The sequence below is a fragment of the Eupeodes corollae genome, chromosome 3, assembly GCF_945859685.1.
Source record: "Eupeodes corollae chromosome 3, idEupCoro1.1, whole genome shotgun sequence".
Classification (NCBI taxonomy): domain Eukaryota; kingdom Metazoa; phylum Arthropoda; class Insecta; order Diptera; family Syrphidae; genus Eupeodes; species Eupeodes corollae.
In genome coordinates this window covers 137461195-137483589 of record NC_079149.1, presented here as the reverse complement: position 1 = coordinate 137483589, position 22395 = coordinate 137461195, and the positions used below count along the sequence as shown (strand labels likewise).

Sequence of the window (22395 nt, the reverse complement as noted above, 5' to 3'; positions counted from 1 at the left end):
TAATGGGAATATTTATTTTCAAAATGTTCAGGGCAACCGCATGACACGTGGCACAGATTTTGCAAAAATAAAAAAACAGTGTTTACAGATGGATTTTTTTGCAATAGTTGGGCGGAGGAGGGAGGGTTTTCTAAAATTGATATTTATTGTATTGATTTGAAGACAGAAAACAGGGTAATATAATTCATAACCATTATTTATTATACAATATAATTTAACTTGATAAAGGAAACGGAGAAATGTATGTTTTTAATAGATTAACATTATTCGCAGTTTTGGAATTGTGATTTTATCTTTTGAGATCATCGGTAAGGGTTCGAACCTCAGAATGTGTAGCTTTCAACATTCATAACTAATTAGCATGAATGTAATTCAGATATCCTTAAATTGGGTTGAATATTGGTTGAATTTGTATTAAAGACACAGGTTTTGACCCAATCGTTTTGGCTGTAGGGGCGAGGACAGGCATCCAGATAAACAGACGGAATCGGGTCACCTATTTTTTTCGACTTCTCTACCATCGTAATGTCATGTTTAATTACAGTTTCGAGTTTGAAATTTTTTAAGGAATGCAAAACTTGGAATATAGTTCCAATGAGTCGCAAGCAAAGATCAATAAAATTGATCCAAGTTTACCAAACCTAGAGCAATATTGAAATCAAGTTAATATGTCATCGATTTCAACACACAAATTTTTGGCGTATCTTAAAGTTTATTAGTTTATTATTAATTTTATTATTTGGGCAATTTCAAACTTTGAAATTAATTTTCACGGTATGTTAAAGGATGATGAATACAAAATAACAACCCTGTAACTTTTTGGACATGAGTCTTTGTACAAAAACAGAAGAGTTTATAAAAATAACTTACTTCTTAATTTCGTTTTATTGGAAATAATGAACAATGCACTTAAGGACTTAATTTTACACCTGAATATAACTCTATGGGTTCTTGGGGATTACTGCATATGTCTATTTTTTGTTTGTTTCAAAATTTCAAAAATAACTAAATAATTTACATTTGAAAACAAAAAATTATTGAAGATACATTTGTAGTTAAAACAAATTGATAACAATGGAAAATGTTCATGAGTCACACATTTCTTATTAGACCCAATTGTAAAAATTTACCACAAAAAAATATGTGTTACTCACCTATATTGTAATTTTTCTAATTCTCAGTTTTAAAGACATATTACGATATTACATCTTTATAGTTAATTTTGGAATCTCAATTAAAATATCAAATACCTCAGCCACAACTACAAAACTTGTAAAACTAGTTTAAATACTATTAATAGTTTATTTGCTTATAATTATTCTCGAGAGATGTTACAAAGTAAAGCTTTGATAAATTATCAGAAAAATTACAATGATCTATCGAGTGTTTAAATGGCTTTAATATCAAAGATTCATCAAATGATGACGAAAAGTAAAATAATTATAGTGTGGCAATTTTAATCGTACATTATGGTTTGCTAATACATAAGCCCTTAAAAATGTCTAACGTGTTTCTATCTTACTTGCTACTCCGGCCTATTTCTCCAAGCACTTTTTAATTTTGCAAAGTAAAAATTAAATTGATTAATAATAAAAATAATTAAACAAGGTGGCTCAACAGTCCGTTGTGAACTAAATCATAGTGACCTACAAGTCTCAAAAATTTCTGTATGCGAGTATTTTTTTCGGGGAAGTGACCTACAATTTTAAGATGAATCCGAAAGGGTTATTTGATAAATCACTTTTCTTGACAAGAATTACGCATGGAGAATTAGTCAATTCCTCGCAAAAGTGGAAATGTAAAAAGTGTTTGGTAAAACTTTTTTAAATGATATAATTGTTCAAGTATTTCTTTGCTCAAACACTTTTGATTATAGTTGAAATTTGATTTCTAAACATGTCTACGGTATGTCGGACGTCGGTTGACAAAAAGTGAAGCAATTTACGCTTGAGTATTGTGCAACTAAAGAAAAATAAGTAAACATTTCAAAAATCCAACAAAAGATAATTTTCTATCAAAAATTATTAATGAAAAAAGGACCTCATATTGAGGTCATAAAAGGGCAAAGTTTATATTGAGCGTTTACACCGTCTCTAGACGGTCTTGTCGGTCTACGTGTAGTTATTGTGTTTTTGTTTCTAGTTACTGTGTTTTTTATTTATAGTTATTGTGTTCATTATTGTCAAGTTAATAAGTGAATATTTTATGATCAAATTGAATTCTTATGCGTTAGACGGATCTTCGAAAACGTCAATGCCCAAAAAAATTAATTTGGAAGAACTTACTGATGATCAGTTGGCTGAATTTATCAATTCAGTAGAAAGTGACGATTATATTTACAGCAGTGATGATACCATCTGTGATCTGACAACTTTGTTGACAATATTGTGCCGAATAATTTAGCTGAGAGCTGTCAATGATTCTGTAATTGAAGAATGCATCCATCAAATGAATGATGCTGAAACAACAGATGCATTTGTAAGAGCAATGCACCTCAATATAAGCGAAATTGACAATCCAATAGCTTCCTCAACTTTTATTGCTGATACTACAGAACTGCCAGCAATCCACTTCATCTGCCATGACGAATTCCCGTTTGAAATAGGCCACGATCTCCTTTGCCATTATTTGAAGCTTCGGGGCCAATAGCACAGCCATCTTCCGGGGGATTCAATGGAATGCTTAGTGCTGTTACAAAGGACACAAAAAAGCTTTCTAAATCTGTCTGGCATAAACGTTCAATACGCCTACACGTATATGAAGTCGCATTTTGTAGTGATGCATCACCTCCAATGAGTGTCAAAAATCTTGACACGCCAATGGAGATTTTTAATCACTTTTTTACTGACCAAATCATTGAGCTCATCGCTGAAGAGACAAATCGTTGTGCATTGACGGTAAACATAAACTCCGGTTTCAAAACTTCTTCCTCAGAAAAAAGAAATTATATTTATATATTGATTTTATGTATCTGCACCGTTATCCTAATATGGATAGTTTTTGGGGAAATAATGCCTTCTCATCGATCCGAAAATGTATGCCGTTAAAAAGATTTACTGCAATCAAAAGGTTTTTATGTTTTTAAGATGAGTCTCAACGTAGAAAAAAAGGTGAACCTGGATACGAGTCTTTGTTTCGAATTCGTGTTCTAGCCAACAAACTCAATGAGCGCTTTGATTCAATCTCAAAATCAGCTAGACTTTGTGTCGATAAACAAATGTGCAGCAAGAAGACGAAACATCATTTTCGCCAATACATACCAAACAAACCGCACAATTAGAGGTAATTTTTAAAAAAAAATTGTAGGCGATCAAATTAAATTGTATTTTATATAGCTAACTGAATACCGGCGTGCAAGTTACCGACCGATAACCAAGTCAGTAAAGAAAGTAAAGGGTATTTCATTAAATATATGACTTGAATCAATGGAGTGGATGTGAATACGGTTTTATGGAAAGATAACAAGTGTGTTCGTTTGGCATCCACCTAAGTAGGCATTGAATGGTTTGACAAATTCAACAGTGATCAAACTATAGTTAAGGTAGCTCGATATGACAGAAAACACAAAACTTTTGTCGAAATAAACTGCCCCCATGTCATCAGGGAATATAATGCGCATATGGGTGGAGTTGACCTTATGGATGGGCTTATGGGTCGGTACCATAATCGAGGTAAAAGCCGAAACATTATGACGGGGCTCTTTTATTTTTTTATTGACATGGCCGCAACGAACGCCTACATTATATATAAAAGAATACAGGCCGAAAAACGGATTGATTTGTAGGAAAAAAAGTATGGCTTTAAAAAAAAAAAAGACACAAATTCTAACCTGATTTGTGCAAGTTTTCTGGGCTGTTGGTCTCCTAAAATCTGACATTATCTCCACAGCAATGGACTATAATATTTTGTGAAATAGGAAAATCCAATTAGAATTTTCTTTAAGTTTTAAAATGAATAAACTATTTAAAACGTGACTTGTGAGGTGTTTGTAAACATTTTCTGACTTTTCTAACACATGTTTCAAAATAAGGCAAAAATATTGAGCCCTTCGTAAGCGCCATTTTCAATAAAAAAAAATTCTAGTAAAACATTGAGCCTTGAAGGTTAAGCAAAGTTAATAATTTCCAATAGTGACTATTTACTAGCAGTAAGTTTTTGATTTGTCTTTAACGATACACTTTATATTGACGCTTACGTTAAAATTGGCGGAAAGGGCTGGATATAGCAAAAGATCATCTGGTCTAATTTTGATTTTACTTTAATTGCTATAAAGCGCTATTTCAAACTTTCTGCGTTAATTGCAAACGCGGCTTGTCTTTCCAATTAGAAGCATTTACGAATTTTTGACAAGAAAACTGTTGTATTTTCCCAAAAATTTTAGATTTTTCTCAACATCATAACTATTAATGCTCTAGACATTTCTTCACATTTTTATCATATTTACGAAGTAAAGGTTAAACACTTCCATTCACCACACAAAAATCACTTCACATCGAAACCGATATCAAACTTCATAAATATTTCATATTCCCATCTGTTTTAATATTAATTTATTCTCGCATAACACATAAACAAACAAGGTTCACTATAACATTTTTGGTGCTTGTTATAAAATAAATTTAACAAAAATGAAGATTGTTAAACTTATTTCTGTCCGTGGCGATCATTTTCGAAAATTTCCATTTGTCAGCAGCAGCGGCGTCATTGGTTGTCGTCATTTTGTTGGTGCTCGAATACGAGTTCTGATGGTGGTCGTTTTTGGCAATTGAAGTTGTCTTCTCCCATTGTTGACGCACTGGACTAACATCCTTGGCGATGGTGGCATTCTTCAAACAACGCTCCTTTTGAACCATATTGTTGTTGGCACTAGTTTTAGGTTGGTTTGGCAGTGTTAGAGGATTTTAAGATGGGAACTGCTTGAGCTATCTTTGCACTCAGGGCACGCTGTGTATATACACCAACACTGAATTTTCTAGACAATTTCCACAATTACTTGTGCGGGATCCTTTTTTGGATGAGAGGTGCTTTGATAAACTTTAATAAAACATAAACAAATAAATTATAAATTTGAATTGATTTATTTGGAAATTAAGAAGTTTTTGAATAATTCTTACCTCAAGTTAGCAAGTAATTTAGCTTTTCCGTCTGCGCGGTTATTCATTGACACATAACACGTTTAAAATTCGTTTGGCAAAAATGCTAGTTATAGGAACTTAGTTCAGTGTTGTCTTAGAAAATCACGAAATTGGTCTGTTAGATTTGTTTATGGAAGAGTTGCTTTTATACTCTGGGCCAAACAAAACAACATAAACGCTTTACGCGTGTGAATGTAATTTATTTAAAAATTTAAATTAGAGACAGGTTTTTGGTCTTTGGTTGACGTGATGACGGCGATGGTTAAAAAAGTAAACCATATGATGGGCTAGCAACTCAAGTTTACAATGGAAATCTTTTTTGATCCAGATTTGTTTTGATAAGTGATATTGTTGTTAATGAGTGTTTAAAAATAAGTGTATTAGTTCAAATGTTTTTAAACATTACGTCAATGTGATAAATTGTTTTGACTTTTTGTTGTGGGAATTGTGAAACATTTTAGAAATCTTTTAAAAACTACACGAAAAATCAAAGCTATTTTATTAAGTAAATAAAATGATTTCTTTGCTTCTTTCAAACGATCTTAGAATCTTTAACATTTTTTAAAGCTAAAATTACAAAATGGCTTTGTTAGTTTCCAAAATTTTCTTAAATCCTTGTAAAACATGAGATTCGGACATTTCAGATGCCTAAGTTTAAGGATTATTCGCTCTTTTTTTCTCCATGAAATGTCAATATTTAGAAGTTTTCAAATGAAACATTTTTAATAAAAGGAAAGAAAATTATTTAAAATTTTGAAATAGCCTATAAATGGCATACATTTTAGAAAATTGATAATAAGTACAAAATAGGCCCTGAGAATTAAGTTATTCAAAGCAATTATTATTTTTAAATGTTTCCACTTATTCTACGTCAACAATGTTAAAACGTCGAAAAATAAAACAACCTTTATCATGATGCTTCATTAAGCCGCATCAGACACTCGCAAAGAACGTGATCAACTTAACGTAAACAATTTTACAAAAATGGGAAACACCAAAAATAAACTACGATGAATGTTACGAATTTTGAATGAATTAAAAAAAAAACACATTGTTTTTTTCTAATTTAGTGTTGTTGAAGATGATGATGACGTCTTGATGTTATTTTATTTTCAATAAACTTTCATTCGATGAGGATGATGCTGAAGCATGGTAACTTGGAGATGCTTAACATAGTAAAGACGTCATTTTAATGGCATAGAAACGAAAGAACCTTAAAATCTATTTTAGTCCCATAATAACACACTTTTTCTATAAATTTCTTCAGTCTCCTTGCCTTTAACAGATGTTTTAATTTATTAAAATACAAGTTTCGAGCGGAAAAAGGGAGTTTGAGAGAATTCAACTTAAAAAAAGTGTTTTGAATTTGTTTATAATGCATAAAGATAAACCGGTCTTATTGAATTTTTAATTATAAGTTAGATTTCCAGTTTATGAGGCACTTGATATGGTTTAGTTATAGCGTGAGTGTTGTTATTGCATTTACATATTGAATAAAGTTAATAACTGATGATACAGGCGTGACAACGTGCTCCGCTGCAAGTTCGCAAATCACAGTTGATTCATAGGTATACTCGTCGTATAAGATACTATGATTAGGTTTATGGATAGACTTATGGCGCTATGAACGTATCAATTAGATCGTGTCAGCTTATTCGGAATTGGATTCCATATTGCTATTCTTTTGATTAGAAAGCATTTTGTCCGGGGTCATGAACTTAATCAACTTACCAAATTAGTCTTTATAAAAAAAAAACAACTCTAAGTTCAGGAACCGGCATCGCTGCTTTAGTGATAGTAAACGGTGTGAAACTAAGTCAATATCCTAATATCATGAAGCTTAGACATTTGGTAGTACCCGTGGCATAATGGTTAGTGCATTGGACTGTCATGCAAGAGGTCTTGGGTTTGAAGTCTTTTCACGGGTACTGCCTCTTGCGAGGGATTGACAACTTCTCCAAGAGTAATTCTTGTCATGAAAAGTGATTTCTCAAATTAGCCGTTCGGATTCGGCAAATAAACTGTAGGTCCCCTCCATTACTGACAACATTACTCGCACACAGTAATGGTTGAGAGTTGTAAGTCACTAGACCCTAGTTCTCAACGGACTGTTGCTTTTTATTTATTGTTAGACATATGAGAAGTTCATATTCATAAAATTTCAAAGATTTCCGTATCTAAGGAAATAAAGACTACATTTCTCCTAAATTTCCCAGAACTCTGAGATTAGAATTTGAAAGATTCAGTTTCCCAAAGATCATTTAACTTTTGGTTTGTTGAAAAAATCTGTTGAAATGTTGTTTCCCTGCTCTGTCAATACTTAAAAAATTCTCAGAAGTCTTCTTCTATTCGAAAAAAAACGTTCCGCGATTGGTATCGACTTTTAATTGAAAATTATTTTGATCTTGACAACCATCTGGTTAATTAACTTCAAAAAAAACTTTGAAGACGCTGAATTAGAGGCATGCAAGATACAAAATAACCTTTTTTCAGGATTAGGAATTTCCTACCTAACCATTTCGGGACAAGTGATTGCTTGTGTTAAGAATTATTCAAATACAAGGTCCAATTGACGTTGAACGTCATTTTCAGCGGGAGAAGAATCAAGCATTTTCCTTATCGTATTTTGAAAGGTGGATTGATTATAGCAACCCAAAGGAAAAAAGGCATGCGGTGACATTCCTGATTTTAATTTGACTCTGGATGGACGTAATACTAAGGTTGCGAAGGTTGTGCATTTGGGTCGGTGTTATTTATGAGGTTTTAAAACTGAGCGAAGTTATTACTATAAAACGGTATGGACTTAAAGTGATGTGATTAAGCCAAGCATTAAATGAAAAACGAACACATTTAAACGAACAAAAATTCATTGAAATAGTTATGCATTGTGAGAACGCCCGGATTCATGTCTTCAAACTCTCTTAAACCAACTTGGAAAGACTCAAGAGGAACGCTGCATTAGATTATTGCTCATTACAGTACTTAGCTTCTTTCTTAATAACTGATCTGCTTATAATTCATGAAATAATAACATGATTCAATTTATAGCCTCAAAGGATCGACAATTTTACAGAAATTGTCATTTTATATCTCCTTAACAGAGTTTTAAAAATGTTCATTAAAAAAAAGCGAGAACTAAAGTTAGTCAATTAAAAAATAAGACAATTTTTCTTCAATAAGTTCAAAACCATTCAGAAAATCATCTTGGACAAATTTTAAGATTCAGTAGTTAATACATTTTAAGGAATTTCTAATCAATGAAGGTTTCTAAAATTTGAACAAGGTTTTAGGAAAGTTCGGAATGACTAACCCCAATAACGATATTGCTAAATTTAAACTAAGAGGGCTCGAAGAACTGCTTAAATTTTACTCTCTTATCATTCTCTTTTAACAAATTGAACGAATATAGCTTTGAGTCAATTCACATTGTTTATCGAAGAAGTGCTGATCATTATTATTAGGAATTATCGTTCAGATAAAAGTTCATATTGAGTCATAATTTGGTTTCTTCCAAGTAAAGCGATATCAACCCTTAAATTGTCAGACCATTCTGATGATCTTAGCATAATAATCCACAGTTCGATATTCACGCGTTTTAACAGTTCACAAACAAAAAGTGTTACCAACTTTCATCAAAACAAAGTCAAAAATGGTTTTTTGGAGAATTATAAAAATAAATATAGAAATCAAAGTATTTATCATCTTAAAACACGTGACTTTTAATAAGTCAACTAGATCCCTGAGTAAAATATGCAAACAGAATTTATTATAAGTGAAGTGGATATCAACTCATTGCCACTTTATATGCTATGGATTGGATGGGTTTGAAAATGGCTGATGCAATAATGTTCGATTCTTTCGTCAGAAATGTAAATTGAAGATCGATAAATAAATTAAATGTAGGATTTGTAATTCAATTTCATTTTTTCTATTAAAAAGCAATTTATACAGAAATATTTAAAAAAGTTGTAGATTTATGGTTTTTAGAATTCTTCCAAATTTCTTTAACTTTCTTCTACTGATAACAAAGGGAAAGACACTTTTTCTGAACCGAATTATTGAAAGTCAACCGTTAAACTAAAATTTCATTTGCAATGCAACACTGGCCAAAGACACAAAAACGAACCCTCCATCATACCCGAGAACAGAGATGCCGCCTTATTTGTGGTCCCCTTAGCAAGTTGCTTATAATTTAAATGGCCACAGCAACAAGTATATGTATTTTATAGGTATATATGTAGTAACCAACTATACGATACTGCAAAACCGGTCCAATTAATTTGCCTTTTCTGAGTATAATGATATCTTTTTTCATAGCATGCAAAGCAGTATTTAAGAGACTGCCAGGGTAACGAATCGCATTAGTAAGTTGCAAGCTGCCTCAAGTTCTCGGTGAACCAAGAAAATTATAGTTTTGTGTAGTCGTACATTGGATTTGGATATAATCGTCGAATAATATTTTCAAAACATTTGAACATTATTTCGCTTGTGGAATCTTTTGTTTTCTAATTTCTTAACTCATGACAGTAGAGAGGATTACGATTGGTGTCAATGCTTAATCCCAAATACACGGATATTAAACTGAAGATTCTGAAATCGTTAAGGTAAGAATATCAAAAGGAGTGCCAATCTCGTGACTAGATTGTAAAAACTATGTGTTTTTATTTGTACAGATTGTCGAAGAACCTCGCGTCAATCAAAGGCTCACGCACAGGAAATTCCGCCAACAATTTAGAACTCCACGTTCTAACACTCATCCAATACGTACCCTGAATTGAGACAATTTTTCCGGAAGTTCCCACAAATTGATTTACCACACAAACAAACAAAATGGTTTACACAGAACGTACCGACAAGTACCTATCAAATGGTTCACCTGCTGAAGTCAAGACCAAATCACCCAGCAGTTCATTCAAAACCAGCTCAGCACCAGCTGATAGCAGTTTTCGAAGCAGTGGGAACTGTAGCAGTAGCAGCTCACACAAGATGGAGGATTCTAAATGGAAGTACAATCGCATGGTCAAGGAAGACCGCGACAAGTTCAACAACCTACACCATTGTTAGAGTTCCTCCTATTGTTGGTTATATTAACCAGTGAACTGTATAAAAAGAATGAGAGCTTGATTCTATTGATAGAATAGAATAATGTAAATAATGTTTAAACAAAAACAACAAGTCAGGTATAAAATTAGTATTAAGAATAGCATTTAATTAAGCTGATGTAAAGTATTATGTAAGAATAGCGCAAAACATTATAATATTGGTGATGTCAACAAAATAAATTCATTTGTATCAGAAAATTGAAATTTCTAAGCTTTTTTCTTTATTCAATCAAAAGGGAATACAATTTCCACGCAGTAAAGTGTTTAGTGTCATCTTTTTCCAAGAGGAATTATTTTACTCCACCATTCACTTGAACGCTAATTGTTTCTTGCATCAATTTGATTCAAGAATCCGAACCCTGATCTTGTTTAAAAAAACAGCTGAACGTAATTTTCTTCATCATGGTTGCCAGGTAATTATTATTTCTAGGGTACTAAAAATGAACCTTTGTCATGCTCAATTGTTTGCATTAAACAATATTTGAGGGGTAAGACCATTCTAAAATCTTTGAAAAATAAATTCTTTTATTTTAGATTGTTCCCTTGAATTTTGTGTGTACTTTGAACAAGAATTTTTTATAAAAAAAAATTAAGAAAAAAAAAGAAAAAATTAAATAAGTTAAACCAAAAAGTTTTAAGGTTAATTTACGTATGAGTTTATTACAAAGAAAAAGTAGCATTTCCAATTATAATATATATATTAATTTGACATTGACTTCTTTTAATTTTTCGATAAGTTTATTTTGACATACAAAAGTTGGCAATATGATGAATTCTATTACTATTATTAATTTTATCATTTTCTTAAATAATTCATGCATATTCCCACAGAATGTTATGCCAAGAGAGTATGGCCGGGAAAAATTTTTTAGTAAGCGGTTTGTATTTAAGGCAATGAACAAATATTTATAATTCTCTACTATTTGTCAAAACTGCCATTTGCCGGACTTATAACTCTGACAATTCTAAGCAGCCAATGATATGTTTAATAAAACTCAATTTCCTTAATTCCAATATATTTTGAAGTGATTCTGAAAAAAAAATTCACAAAAAGGCCATTTCTTTCGGCCTCTAGGGTGGCCTAGCCTTATAAGGCTAAGAAAAAATTCTGTTGACAATTATAATTGACATTTTTTAATGTTACATTTTATTTCAACATGTGCACTATAAAGTAAATCCTAATAAGTACAAACCAAAATACGAAAAATGCATTAAAAACTTAAAGAAAAAAGTACTCATACGCCTAAGTGAACCACTATTTATTTTTCGTCGAAATTTTGTGTTTAAAGTTTCCAGCATGGTCTTATTAAGCTTGCCTGTTACAATAGAAAGATAAATTGGTTTAATTTAAATTGATAAAAAAAAAACAAAAACAAATATGATATTATTTGTCAATTTTCTGCAAACCTCTCAGCCGTGCTTATTTATATTTTGTCGACATTATTATTTAATAAATGAAAATGTAGATTCTTTGCACCTTTTGTGTCGTAGATACTTTAATGTTCCACAAAGAAATTTGAGGGATTTGAATATTTATGCATATCTTAATCTTAAACTATTTAACTAATGATGAATAATTTTACTTCAAATTAATTCTTGATGGAAATGTAAATAGAATAATTCAGATAACTTTTTTCCGAATTCATTAAAAGCTATAGATGGAGTCCAGGACTTATTCTAACACACATGATGTTCCTTTATAAAAAATTCTGGCTAGATATAATTTATAATGTTGAAACAATTTTAAATCACATTTGCCTTGAATTGTTATTAATACTAATTATCTTGCAACAACATTTAAAACCTTACTAATTTATTCCTAAAAATTCACCAATGAATTCAAATATGATTTTTCATAACTTACAAAATATACAAACCATTAAAATTCTTATATTCGAAATATAACACATGAGAATTTACTATAATTTTTTCTTGCATCTTAGACACAAACCTTGGATTTTCAAACAAGTCAAATATGGATACAAGTAGAAACAGTAGTGGCTATAAATAATAAACAGTTTTTAAAGTAATTTTGAATAGTAACTTTAAAAGAACGTTACAAAACGATGGAAAAATTTATAATCCAACCTCTTAATCTAGATGACAAATATCAAAATCATTAACCTTTTGTTTGTTAGGAACTATGTGGTATTTTAAACTAGCCTTTAAAACAACGTTTTATGTTTTTATTTACATACTTAAAACATTGTATTGAATAGACTTGACGTGATAGAGAAATTATTAGTTGAAATTCCAAAGGAGGACATTCAAATTCTTTGGAAAACTATTTTTGGGCAGAAAAAAAATTGTTTTTGATACTTTCGTAGACCCAGGAAATTTGGAATCAGAAATCATATGTGAATTTTGTCTGAAATGTTTTTCTTTTCCTTATTTTATTTTCAAATTATTCATACACACTTTTTAAGAGTTTTAATTATCTCCCCAAACAAATTTATTAAAATAAGAGTAAAAATTACATTTACTTTTGCAAAAATAAAATTGTCTTGATACATCTTCGTAGTTGGTAAAAATTATTGTGACCCAAATAAAAAGAAAATAATCTAAAGTTGTCTTTTAAATTCCTTAATAAATATTGACTTAATTTTATACTTAAAGTGTGAAGCAGTTTAAATTTATTATATTGACTAAACATACTAAAATTCTATGAATATAAAAATGTACTTAGTTCCAGTTTTTTGTATGTATGCACTGCACGTGTTTAAATTTTGTATTGCAGGCTTGGCGAAAAAGTTCTTTTAACGTTAAAGTTTTTAAAAGCGTAATATTCTTATCTTAGCAAATTTTTCACATACAATATATATAATACGATATCTTTTCGAGCTATGACGTTATTCCAAAACACTGGACTAAAATTGAACAACAAAAAAACGCTATGAGAATTTTATTGGTTTTTTTTGTATCTTCATAAGGAATTTCGGCAGTTTTCGTCTATAGTTTTGAATGTCAAAATGGGTTGACATGTACGTATGGTAAGGTCTTAAATTTCTTCATAAATCGTTTTTGGAAGTTCAATTTGAAGGTGTTCTGTTAACTCCTGGATTTCTCTTAAAGGGAAAGTCATTGGCTTATTCTGACAAAACCAGCAACTTTCAAAGCATTTGAAGCTAGTATTCAAGTTGTCATTGAAATCATACGGACAGATTTATTGAAAAAGCTGTGAAAAATTGGACTGATCAAATGGACTATGTAGCATTTAGCTGTGACATACATTTTTCTGGAAATTTAAAAAATATAAGCTATGAAATTATAGTAGATTAAAATAAAAAAATCAATTTCAAAAATATTATTGAAAGTTTTCAACCTCTGTAAAAAACAACTAATATAACTTTAATTTTGTGAATTTATTTCAGAGAAGTGACATTGAATTTTTGTAAAGTTTTGATTAAGTCAAACCTTGCAACTTATAACAAAAGTATAATAAATGATGCACAACATAATGATGCACGCGCCAGTTGAGATAAGTTAATTTTTATATATATATTTGCTTAATTTTTATCTAGCTGTTTGAACAATCTCTGTCTAAGAAGGTATACATCTATTTTATATACAATTAAATCTGAAATAATCATCAAAATATTTTTTGCGTTATTTGCCTTCATAGTATAGTTAAACTTTATCTTTTTACATCAATTAAGCCAACAATACAAAAAAAAACAATTCTTCACAAAATTGTGAAATTGTCTTGAGCACGATTTTAAGATAATATTTTTCATTAATTTATCAATAAAGAATTGTCACTCTTAAAGTCATCAACATTAGCATTTTTATATCGAATTAATGACTTCTTCAAAAAATCTTCAAAATAATTTGTAAGAAAATTGAAAAGTATGTTTAAACTAAGTAATATTTTAATAAAGACTCGACCTTTTAAACAAATGTACACAACCCTTATTAAAAAAGAAGCATATAGTTTTTTTAGCCTTCTTATTCAAGGCTTCTACTTCTTTAGATAAGAACTTCCTGATTTCAAACTAAAGGTAATTGATTCCCACTTCATTTTACTCCGGAACATACAATTTCCATAGCTTAGTTGACTTAATCGCTTGAGCTGAAATCTCTATATATTTTGTTTATAATTGTGGCTGAGAATATAAAGTTTCAAGTTAAAACTGTATGTACTTTTATAAAAAGCAGTTAGTAATGTTTTTCAGTTTGGTGACACACTTTTTTTTAAATTTTCTTATTGAATAAAAGATTAAACAACTTAAGTTTAAATAATAATTTAATTCACTCCAAACAATAAACATTTTCATAATTATACAATTAAAAAAATCATTCCTTAGAATTAACACATTTTTCTTTGCACCCCTCTAAAGTTTCGAAATTGTTACCATTTCCATTGCATCCACCATACCTAAACAGCTCACAAGACTGAGTCCTAGAGTTAAAATAGTATCTTGGGAAAGAAGCTTTGCACATTCCAACTTCCATAGGTTCAGAGCATACTTTAAATATAAAATTTTATTACAAACACTGTGAGCCAATAATTAGGATTTCTTATAAGTCTTACCTGAACTATCACCTTGAACGATGAGAACTAAGGCGAAAATAGCTACTAACAAAGTAAATATGAATTTCATACTGAATGATTTTTCTCTTGCACAATAATATTCCGTAATCGTTGAAGTCAGGTACACTCCTAATTCGCTGAACTAAAAAGATTACCTCTTTATATGATTTTCATAATGCCTTATCACAAAGGTTCAACTTGGCTACGCATAAGCTGTTTTAAAGACACAAAAAAACTCTAGACTAATATTTACACTTGATTTAGTTATCACTCAGGAAATAAAAGCTACACATCATCAACACCACCCCAAATAATGGGGGCGAATTTATACAATAAAGAAAGACATCAACCGTTATTGCTTTTTTATGAATCTGATAACAATATTTGAAGCATACAACTATTTAGGTACTATGATACCAAAAACATAAACGTTAAAATAAGAAGCTAAATTTTGCTGCAAACAAAACCCGCGTAATAAATCTGCTATGAGGAGCAATGCAATCTAAAAATACACCCCATTTTCTAAATTTAATGGGTTAATATAGAAATATATTTTAGGGAAATTTACATCGAAATTGTGGATATTAATAAAGTAACAGAAAACTTTCTAAGTCAACTCATTCTATTTTAGCCAGTATTCATATTCTAAATTAAGTTATTCTACTACACATAGAATTGGTAACTTTAAAACTCATACTTTGCACAAGAAAATGGGTGATTACCACGCCCCATGAATCAAAAACCCCAAAAACCTTATCTTGCACTACAAGGGCTTACCTTAAAACAAAATTTCAGGATTCTTCAATTTGTGATTCACAATGTTGAGGATAAGTTAGCCAAATTGTAAATCTGTCAGTCATTTACAATATTTTTTTTTTTTTTTTGTTTTTTTATTAATTGCTGTATCTCAGAAACTAATTTGATTATAGCGCTTTGAATTTGTCTTGGCACAGACTAGCTTAGGAAGTGCTATCGGTGTGTTTTTCTTACTTGATTGGTTCTGAAGTTAGGGAGATTTTTTCTTTTATAAAAGGGATATTTATCAGAACACGGCTATAACAGTGTTCCCTGATAGTAATATATATAGCTTTTTATTTCTTTAAGTTTACATATCGTAAAAAGATTAAATTTATTATTCTATAGCTAAAAATTTTGAATCTGTGATTAATTGAAATGTTTTTAATCATATTTTCAACTATTACGCAAATTTCGTAAACTTTAGTTCAGTACTTAGAATCAGATAATTTTGAACAAAATTTACTTAAACTTTTAATTGGGACCTTCTATCCTTTAATTTTGCTTCAAAGCTAAATTTTTTTTTATCACAAGACCCAATGGAATCAAAATTAAGACTTTGAACGCACCCCAAAAAAAGGCAAATGTTATTTCAATTGTCCTAAAAAATACCCTTTAACTTTTATTGTCTTGACTTTAATCAAACATTTGTAGCAACTTTCATAAACATATTATTTTTTACTTTTGATGTTTGCATAGACTGTTTTGATTTTTATTCTCAACGATAAATTTCAAACATGTTCCAAGTTTAAGTAACTTAAAAAGGTTTAATTGGATTTCAACTGATGTCCTGAAAAAGCACACTACTCCATAAAAAACGCTATAACTTTTCTAAAAATTTGTTAATCGTATTGATTTTTATTTCATTACACGTACAATTGTAATGTTATATGTGTATTCCTAAACTAACACCTCTCCGTATACTACACAGAATTCTTTCAAGATGCTTCCGAAACGGAAATATTTAAGGATTTCAAAAACGCTACTCAGGACATAATAAGTTGGACTTTTTGGTTATGTTTTTCTATAATTCCCGAAGTAACAAAGTAAAAATTCCAAAATAGCTTCCTAAGTTTTAAATAATTTTCTGAATCAATTTAACACTTCAGTTTCTGTTACTTTAAATGAATACCTAGAGGCCCTTTTCTTTAAATCGCTTCTTTACGAACGAAAGGTTAGACGATGCGACGTTTTTAATAAAAGAAAATTGATATTTTAATTTTTGGAATTTCAAATCAAAATTTAATTTATTTTCGTATTTTTTTTATTATGTTTTCATTCCAGTTTTTATTTTTTCGATTATGACAAAAATTTGATTATATTTTTTTAAAACAAACTTAGCTCAGACTAAAACCTAGCATTTCCAACAAAAGATAATAAAAATGTGCTTATGGAATGATAGGACATGAAAACGATACAACATTTTCAATGTAATCTTTGTGAATTTCTTAAAGAATGATTTGATAATTGTAAAGGTAAATTTTGATCCTATTTGACGAACGGGGATTAGTTTTAAGTTCAAAAACTTCAGTTATTAGTTTCAGCTATTCGAAATCGGAATTTAAGTGACACTTTTTCCTTAATTGCAACAATTTCTTCGTGAAATAAATTCGTAAAAATGTTGGAGTGGGTATTTTATTGTCCTTCACTTCACTCAAAGAATTATTTCTTTGCTAAAAACTCAATTTTTAATTTCTCTGGGGAATGTACTAAATTTTAATGAGTATATTTTGTTAAGTGACAGAAAATTTTAACGAGAACTTAAAAAGACCTGTCGAAAAATACCAACAATCGTTTTCAATGACAAAAATCAATGAGAGCTGTAATTAGTCCTCAAAAGCTAATTTGCATGATCCCCTACAAATATTCACGTACCTACAATTCCTGTTGTTCTATTGTTTAAGTCTTCATTTCTTTCGGGGAAATTAGTGTCCTTTTAATTACGGAAGAAAATACAAATCAACTAAATTATCAAACAGTTTTAGATTCCACACGAATTTAATTCATTTCAAATAACAGACATATTTAACGTCATGAAAAAATAAAATTATTCATTCGAATAAACACAGGTTTCGAGGCACTCTTTCATAGAAGTGAAATTGTTATCATTCCCACCGCAACCACCATAAAATAATTCCTTACACGACATAGATTCACTGTCAAAATAGTATCTTAGGAAGAATGCCCTGCAAGGTCCCGAATCCCTTGGTTGAGAACACGCTTTAAATAAAATTTTATTTTAAGAACTGTAAAATGTATTATTATTTTTTTTTAAATTGTACCTGTTGAAATACTTTCAGCTTGAAGAATGAAAGTTAATGTTATAACAGCTACGAACAAAATAAGTACGAATTTCATAGTAAATGTCTTTTTGTTTATAAGTTTTGCAGGGAACTTCGTTATCGCTGGTGTCAATTGCACTTTTAATTACTTGAACGAAAAGAGTTTACTTTTATATGTTTTTCGTAACGACTTAACACAAGCATTCAAAAAAAAATCGTGACTCGGCTTAGGCAATTTCATACAATAAACAATCTTATTTATTGAATAGTTTTCTTCTTAAACCCATTAAAATGTATTGCAAATATTTATGCAATTTGTATATATTATATACAACACTTTTAATATTAATTGCATTTAGCAAAGTGTGTTTTATTAACACAGAACAGAATTACTTCTATAAAAGGTATGGAATTTTTCAGAAATAATTTTTGTAATAAATTACATTCAAATTCACCACAAAAATTGAAGTAATCTCAACTTTTATATTTTTTTTTTGTTATGCAACTATTTTTATTATAACACTTTTCAATTCAGGTTTACGTATTCGAATTATAACAAAAAAGGAACTTCCTATAATTTTATATCTGAGACTTAAACCATCTTCGATTTTATACAGTAGAGCATAGAAAATTTATTCCAGATTCTGTGATATAAAAGTTTTAAGGAATCATTTAAGTTATGGGAAACGTCAATTTTAGTTGTCAAACTTTTAAAATTTTTGGTATAAGTCTGCAGGACAATCCAAACTTTCAATATTAAGTAAAATGCAATACAAATATACAAATAAATGAAACTTTGTTGGTATTTTTTTTAATTGATTGTAAAATTTTTACATTTCAAGAAGCTTAAATGTCTCTGGAATCTAAATTCATCGTTTATAGAGAGGTTTCTGTGTGTTTTACCACAAAACGTTTTCGTGATATTTATGTTCATCTTTTATATCTTGAGAACTAGTACAGAAAAATAAATTATGTTTCACTGAACATAACATAGAAATGTGCCAAAAAGACTTTCGAACAAAAAATCACAGTGTTCTTAAGTTTTAGCTTATAGTCAAAGATCATCTAATTTATTATTCAACATAAAACCACATATTTCTGTGGATTATATCTGGAAGATTTTCTTCGACAAATTTCATACGTTTTTACGAATATATCACCGATTCTTTTGAATGTAAATTCTCATAACTAAACTTACAGTCTTAGCATCTTCTTATTTAATAAAACGCAACAAGGATTTTGTATCTCTAGCATTGTAAAATGTGGAGTTCCTCAAGGAAGTCACTTAGGTCCACTTCTCTTTATCATATTCAAAATAGCATATTTATTCTTCAAAATTCTTTGTCTTTGATGGATGTTAATGAAATAAACATTGTATTCAATTTTATAGTGTCCTTCTTTTTAAATATTGATAACACGTATTAAGGAAGTTCAAAAGGTCTTTACAAGATTTGTAATTAAACTATTTATAGTTTGGAAAAAGACGTTTTTGTCAGTGTGTATTGGTTGTGATTGATGTATGTTCTTACCACTTTACTTTCCCCTTCTCTCGTACAGTCGCATGGCTTAGCTTGTGTATCACATTGCATTGTGTTTAATAACTAATGCAATTGATACACTGACTACGTCATCGTTGATAACAGATTGTTGACAACAAAAATTTTACTGTTTTGAACTAACAGGGCCGGATTCGATTCTTGTCACTACTAAGGCATAACACTAGTAGTGGCGTGTATCGAACAGCATTCTGTGGTTCAACTCAGTAATATTTTTCTTATAGTCTTGGTCTGTTTTGATTTTTGTTTTTCTTTTATTTGCAATGGCTGGAAATTTCAGAGTAAATTATTGTAATATTCGTGGGCTTAGATCGAATTTTCTCTCTGTGTACTCCCATACTGCTTTAAACAGGCCAGCTGTATTGGCACTTAGTGAAACCCAAGTGGGTGAGGATTGCGATCCCACTGAATTCTTTATTCAAGGGTATAACTTGGTGCCATTATTCTTTTCCCACCATGGTCTCGCCATTTACATTAGGAATGATGTTGCTTATCAGTTTTTGCCACAATATGGTCCCTGCACAAATTCTTTTTTCAATTTTATGTGGTTTAAATTTTCCGTGAATAAGCAAATCATTCACTATTGCTTCCTTTATCGAAGCCCAAATCTAGACAGAGTATCAACTTCTCGTGAATTTGATGCTTTGTCTGATTCCATCCAAAGAATTGTTTCGTCCTATCCTCGCACTGAAATCGTTGTTTACGGGTGATTTCAATGTACACAATTCTTCATAGCTTCAACATTCGGGCCAGTCAACACCAGAAGGAGTGTGTGCTGAGATCTTCGCTGAGTTAAACCACCTAACTCAGCTGGTCAACGAGCCCATTCGAATATCGGACGTGGTAGGTCGAGCAGAAAACACGCTTGACTTGTTTCTTACCTTTGACCCTGGTAAGTACACTATTAGTGTCCTATCTCCTCTAGGCACATCTGACCATTGTGTCATATCTGCAAATTTCTCGTGTAAAAACTCTCCAGTTAAAGAAAGAGCTCCTAAGAGAACCGTTTGGCAATACGAGAAAGCCAACTGGGACGGTCTCAATAATTACTTCAGGATCTTTAACTGGTTACTATGCTTCCTCGATAGTGACGTTGACGCCAGCGCTGATATGATCACAAGTTTGATTCTCCTGGGAATGAGAACTTTTATCCCGAATAGGGTTAAAAGCATCAGACCTAAGGAAAACGCATGGTTCGATGCGAGCTGTAAAGAGGTTATTAGGGTTAAGAAGGTAAGTTTCCGTTGTTTTAAAGCCAATCCAACTGAGGAAAACCGGAATAAGTTCAAGCAAGCCAGGAAGGCCTGCAACGCCCATATTCGACGGACCAAATTTTTACATGACCAAAAATTACGGCAAAAAATACTGCAATGTCCCAAAGGCAGTAAAAATTTTTGGTCATTTGTAAAAAATATGAGGAATTCTTCCTCTTCCTCGGTTCCTACGCTCGTTGTGAATGACACTCCATTTGTTAGCTCCTTAGAGAAAGCAAATCTCTTTGCTAGGCAGTTCGCCGCCAATTCAACTCTGCCAGTGAGTGTTATGACTCCGCCTGTACTTGAGCGAGTTAATGATTCTATGGGGCAAATCTTTTTTCGCACTCGTACCGTAGCGAGGGTCCTAAAAGATCTTAACATACACAAATCTGCTGGTCCGGATGGTATCCCCGCTATTGTTCTGAAGAGGTGTTCTTCATCGCTGGCAAAACCACTGCGTAAGCTTTTTCATCTGTCCTACTCCTCAGGTCTCGTTCCGAGCGGATGGAAAACCGTATTTGTCCAGCCTATTCCGAAAAAAGGCGAATCTTCCTCACCGTCTAACTATCGACCGATTGCACTTACGTCCCTTCTTTCCAAGGTCATGGAAACGCTGATTAATTATCAGCTCAAGAAATATCTTGAAGAACGGAAGCTTCTTAATGACCGACAGTATGGCTTTCGTAGCAATAGGTCCACTGGTAATCTCATGGTTCATCTCACCGAACAGTGGAACAAATCTTTACATAGCTTTGGAGAAAGTAAGATTATTGCACTAGATATTTCAAAAGCATTTGATAGGGTTTGGCATCAGGCTCTCTTATCGAAAATGCGTGCTTTCGGTTTGCACGAATCATTCCTTCATTGGATTAGTAATTACCTTTCGAATCGTTCAATACAAGTTGTATTGGATGGATTCAAGTCTGAAAACCACAAAATAAATGCTGGTGTGCCCCAGGGCTCTGTTCTATCTCCAACACTCTTTCTCATTTTTATTAATGATCTCCTGTCTGCAACATCTAATCCAATACATTGTTTCGCTGACGATAGTACTCTTAGCTTTTCATATTCGTTTTCACATTCACACCCCTCTTCTTCGGATGTAGAACTGCAACGACAAAATATGATAATCTCATTAAATTCCGACCTAAACAGCATTGTACAATGGGGAAAAAGAAACCGCGTGGAATTTAATGCTTCGAAAACGCAATGCTGTCTTGTACCGTTAAAGCGAAATATACCCCCGCTGCCATTATCCATAAATGGCACTTGCATCAAGGAAACTGAACATCTCGATATTCTCGGTATGTGTATCACCAACCACCTTTTGTGGAACGATCACATACGCGATGTCGCCAAAAATGCCGCAAGATGTTTGGGTTTTCTAAGGCGATGCAAGAAGTTTTTCTCCCCCTCTGATTTGGCTGTTATTTACAAGTCTTATATACGTCCAAAGCTTGAGTATAACTCCCATATCTGGGCTGGTGCTCCTGCAACTTACTTAAGCCTCTTGGATAGTATTGAACGTAGAGCATTTAGATTGATTGGTGATATTACCATCATAAGATCATTTACGTCACTTGAACATCGTCGAAATGTTTCTTGTCTCACCCTGTTTTACCGTTATTTTAATGGTTTATGCTCTAGAGAAATAGCCAGCTGCATTCCTCCCCTTAAACAGTTCAACCGTAATACTCGCGCTTCTAGGAATGCTCATCAATATACCCTCGAGCCCATC

General features: G+C 31.4%; 2 protein-coding genes and 1 long non-coding RNA gene across 3 annotated transcripts; 2 read left to right on the top strand and 1 right to left on the bottom strand.

Annotated features, from left to right (window-relative positions):
- Window positions 1–4533: 4533 nt before the first annotated feature.
- Window positions 4534–6202, bottom strand: LOC129950931 (uncharacterized). The gene is made up of 2 exons (XR_008782112.1): window positions 5115–6202; window positions 4534–5034 (listed from the first exon to the last, which is right to left on the bottom strand). It is a non-coding gene; the product is annotated as an uncharacterized LOC129950931 (long non-coding RNA).
- A 3484-nt stretch (window positions 6203–9686) lies between these two features.
- Window positions 9687–9966, top strand: LOC129950930 (uncharacterized). Its single transcript, XM_056062883.1, has 2 exons — window positions 9687–9739; window positions 9809–9966. The coding sequence occupies exons 1-2, from the start codon at window positions 9687–9689 to the stop codon at window positions 9906–9908; spliced, it is 153 nt and encodes a 50-aa protein (XP_055918858.1). The 3' UTR covers window positions 9909–9966.
- On the top strand, window positions 9966–10441 carry LOC129950929 (uncharacterized). The gene has a single exon (XM_056062882.1). It carries the CDS (start codon window positions 9966–9968, stop codon window positions 10197–10199), a length of 234 nt encoding a protein of 77 aa, XP_055918857.1. The 3' UTR covers window positions 10200–10441.
- The last annotated feature ends 11954 nt before the right edge of the window (window positions 10442–22395 follow it).

Excerpts from the sequence above, each read along its gene's own strand:
- LOC129950929 (XM_056062882.1), top strand. The coding sequence starts at position 9,966 with ATGGTTTACACAGAACGTACCGACAAGTACCTATCAAATGGTTCACCT.
- LOC129950930 (XM_056062883.1), top strand. The coding sequence starts at position 9,687 with ATGCTTAATCCCAAATACACGGATATTAAACTGAAGATTCTGAAATCG. Across the intron at positions 9,740-9,808 it reads AAGATTCTGAAATCGTTAAG|ATTGTCGAAGAACCTCGCGT; the intron begins GTAAGAATATCA and ends TTATTTGTACAG.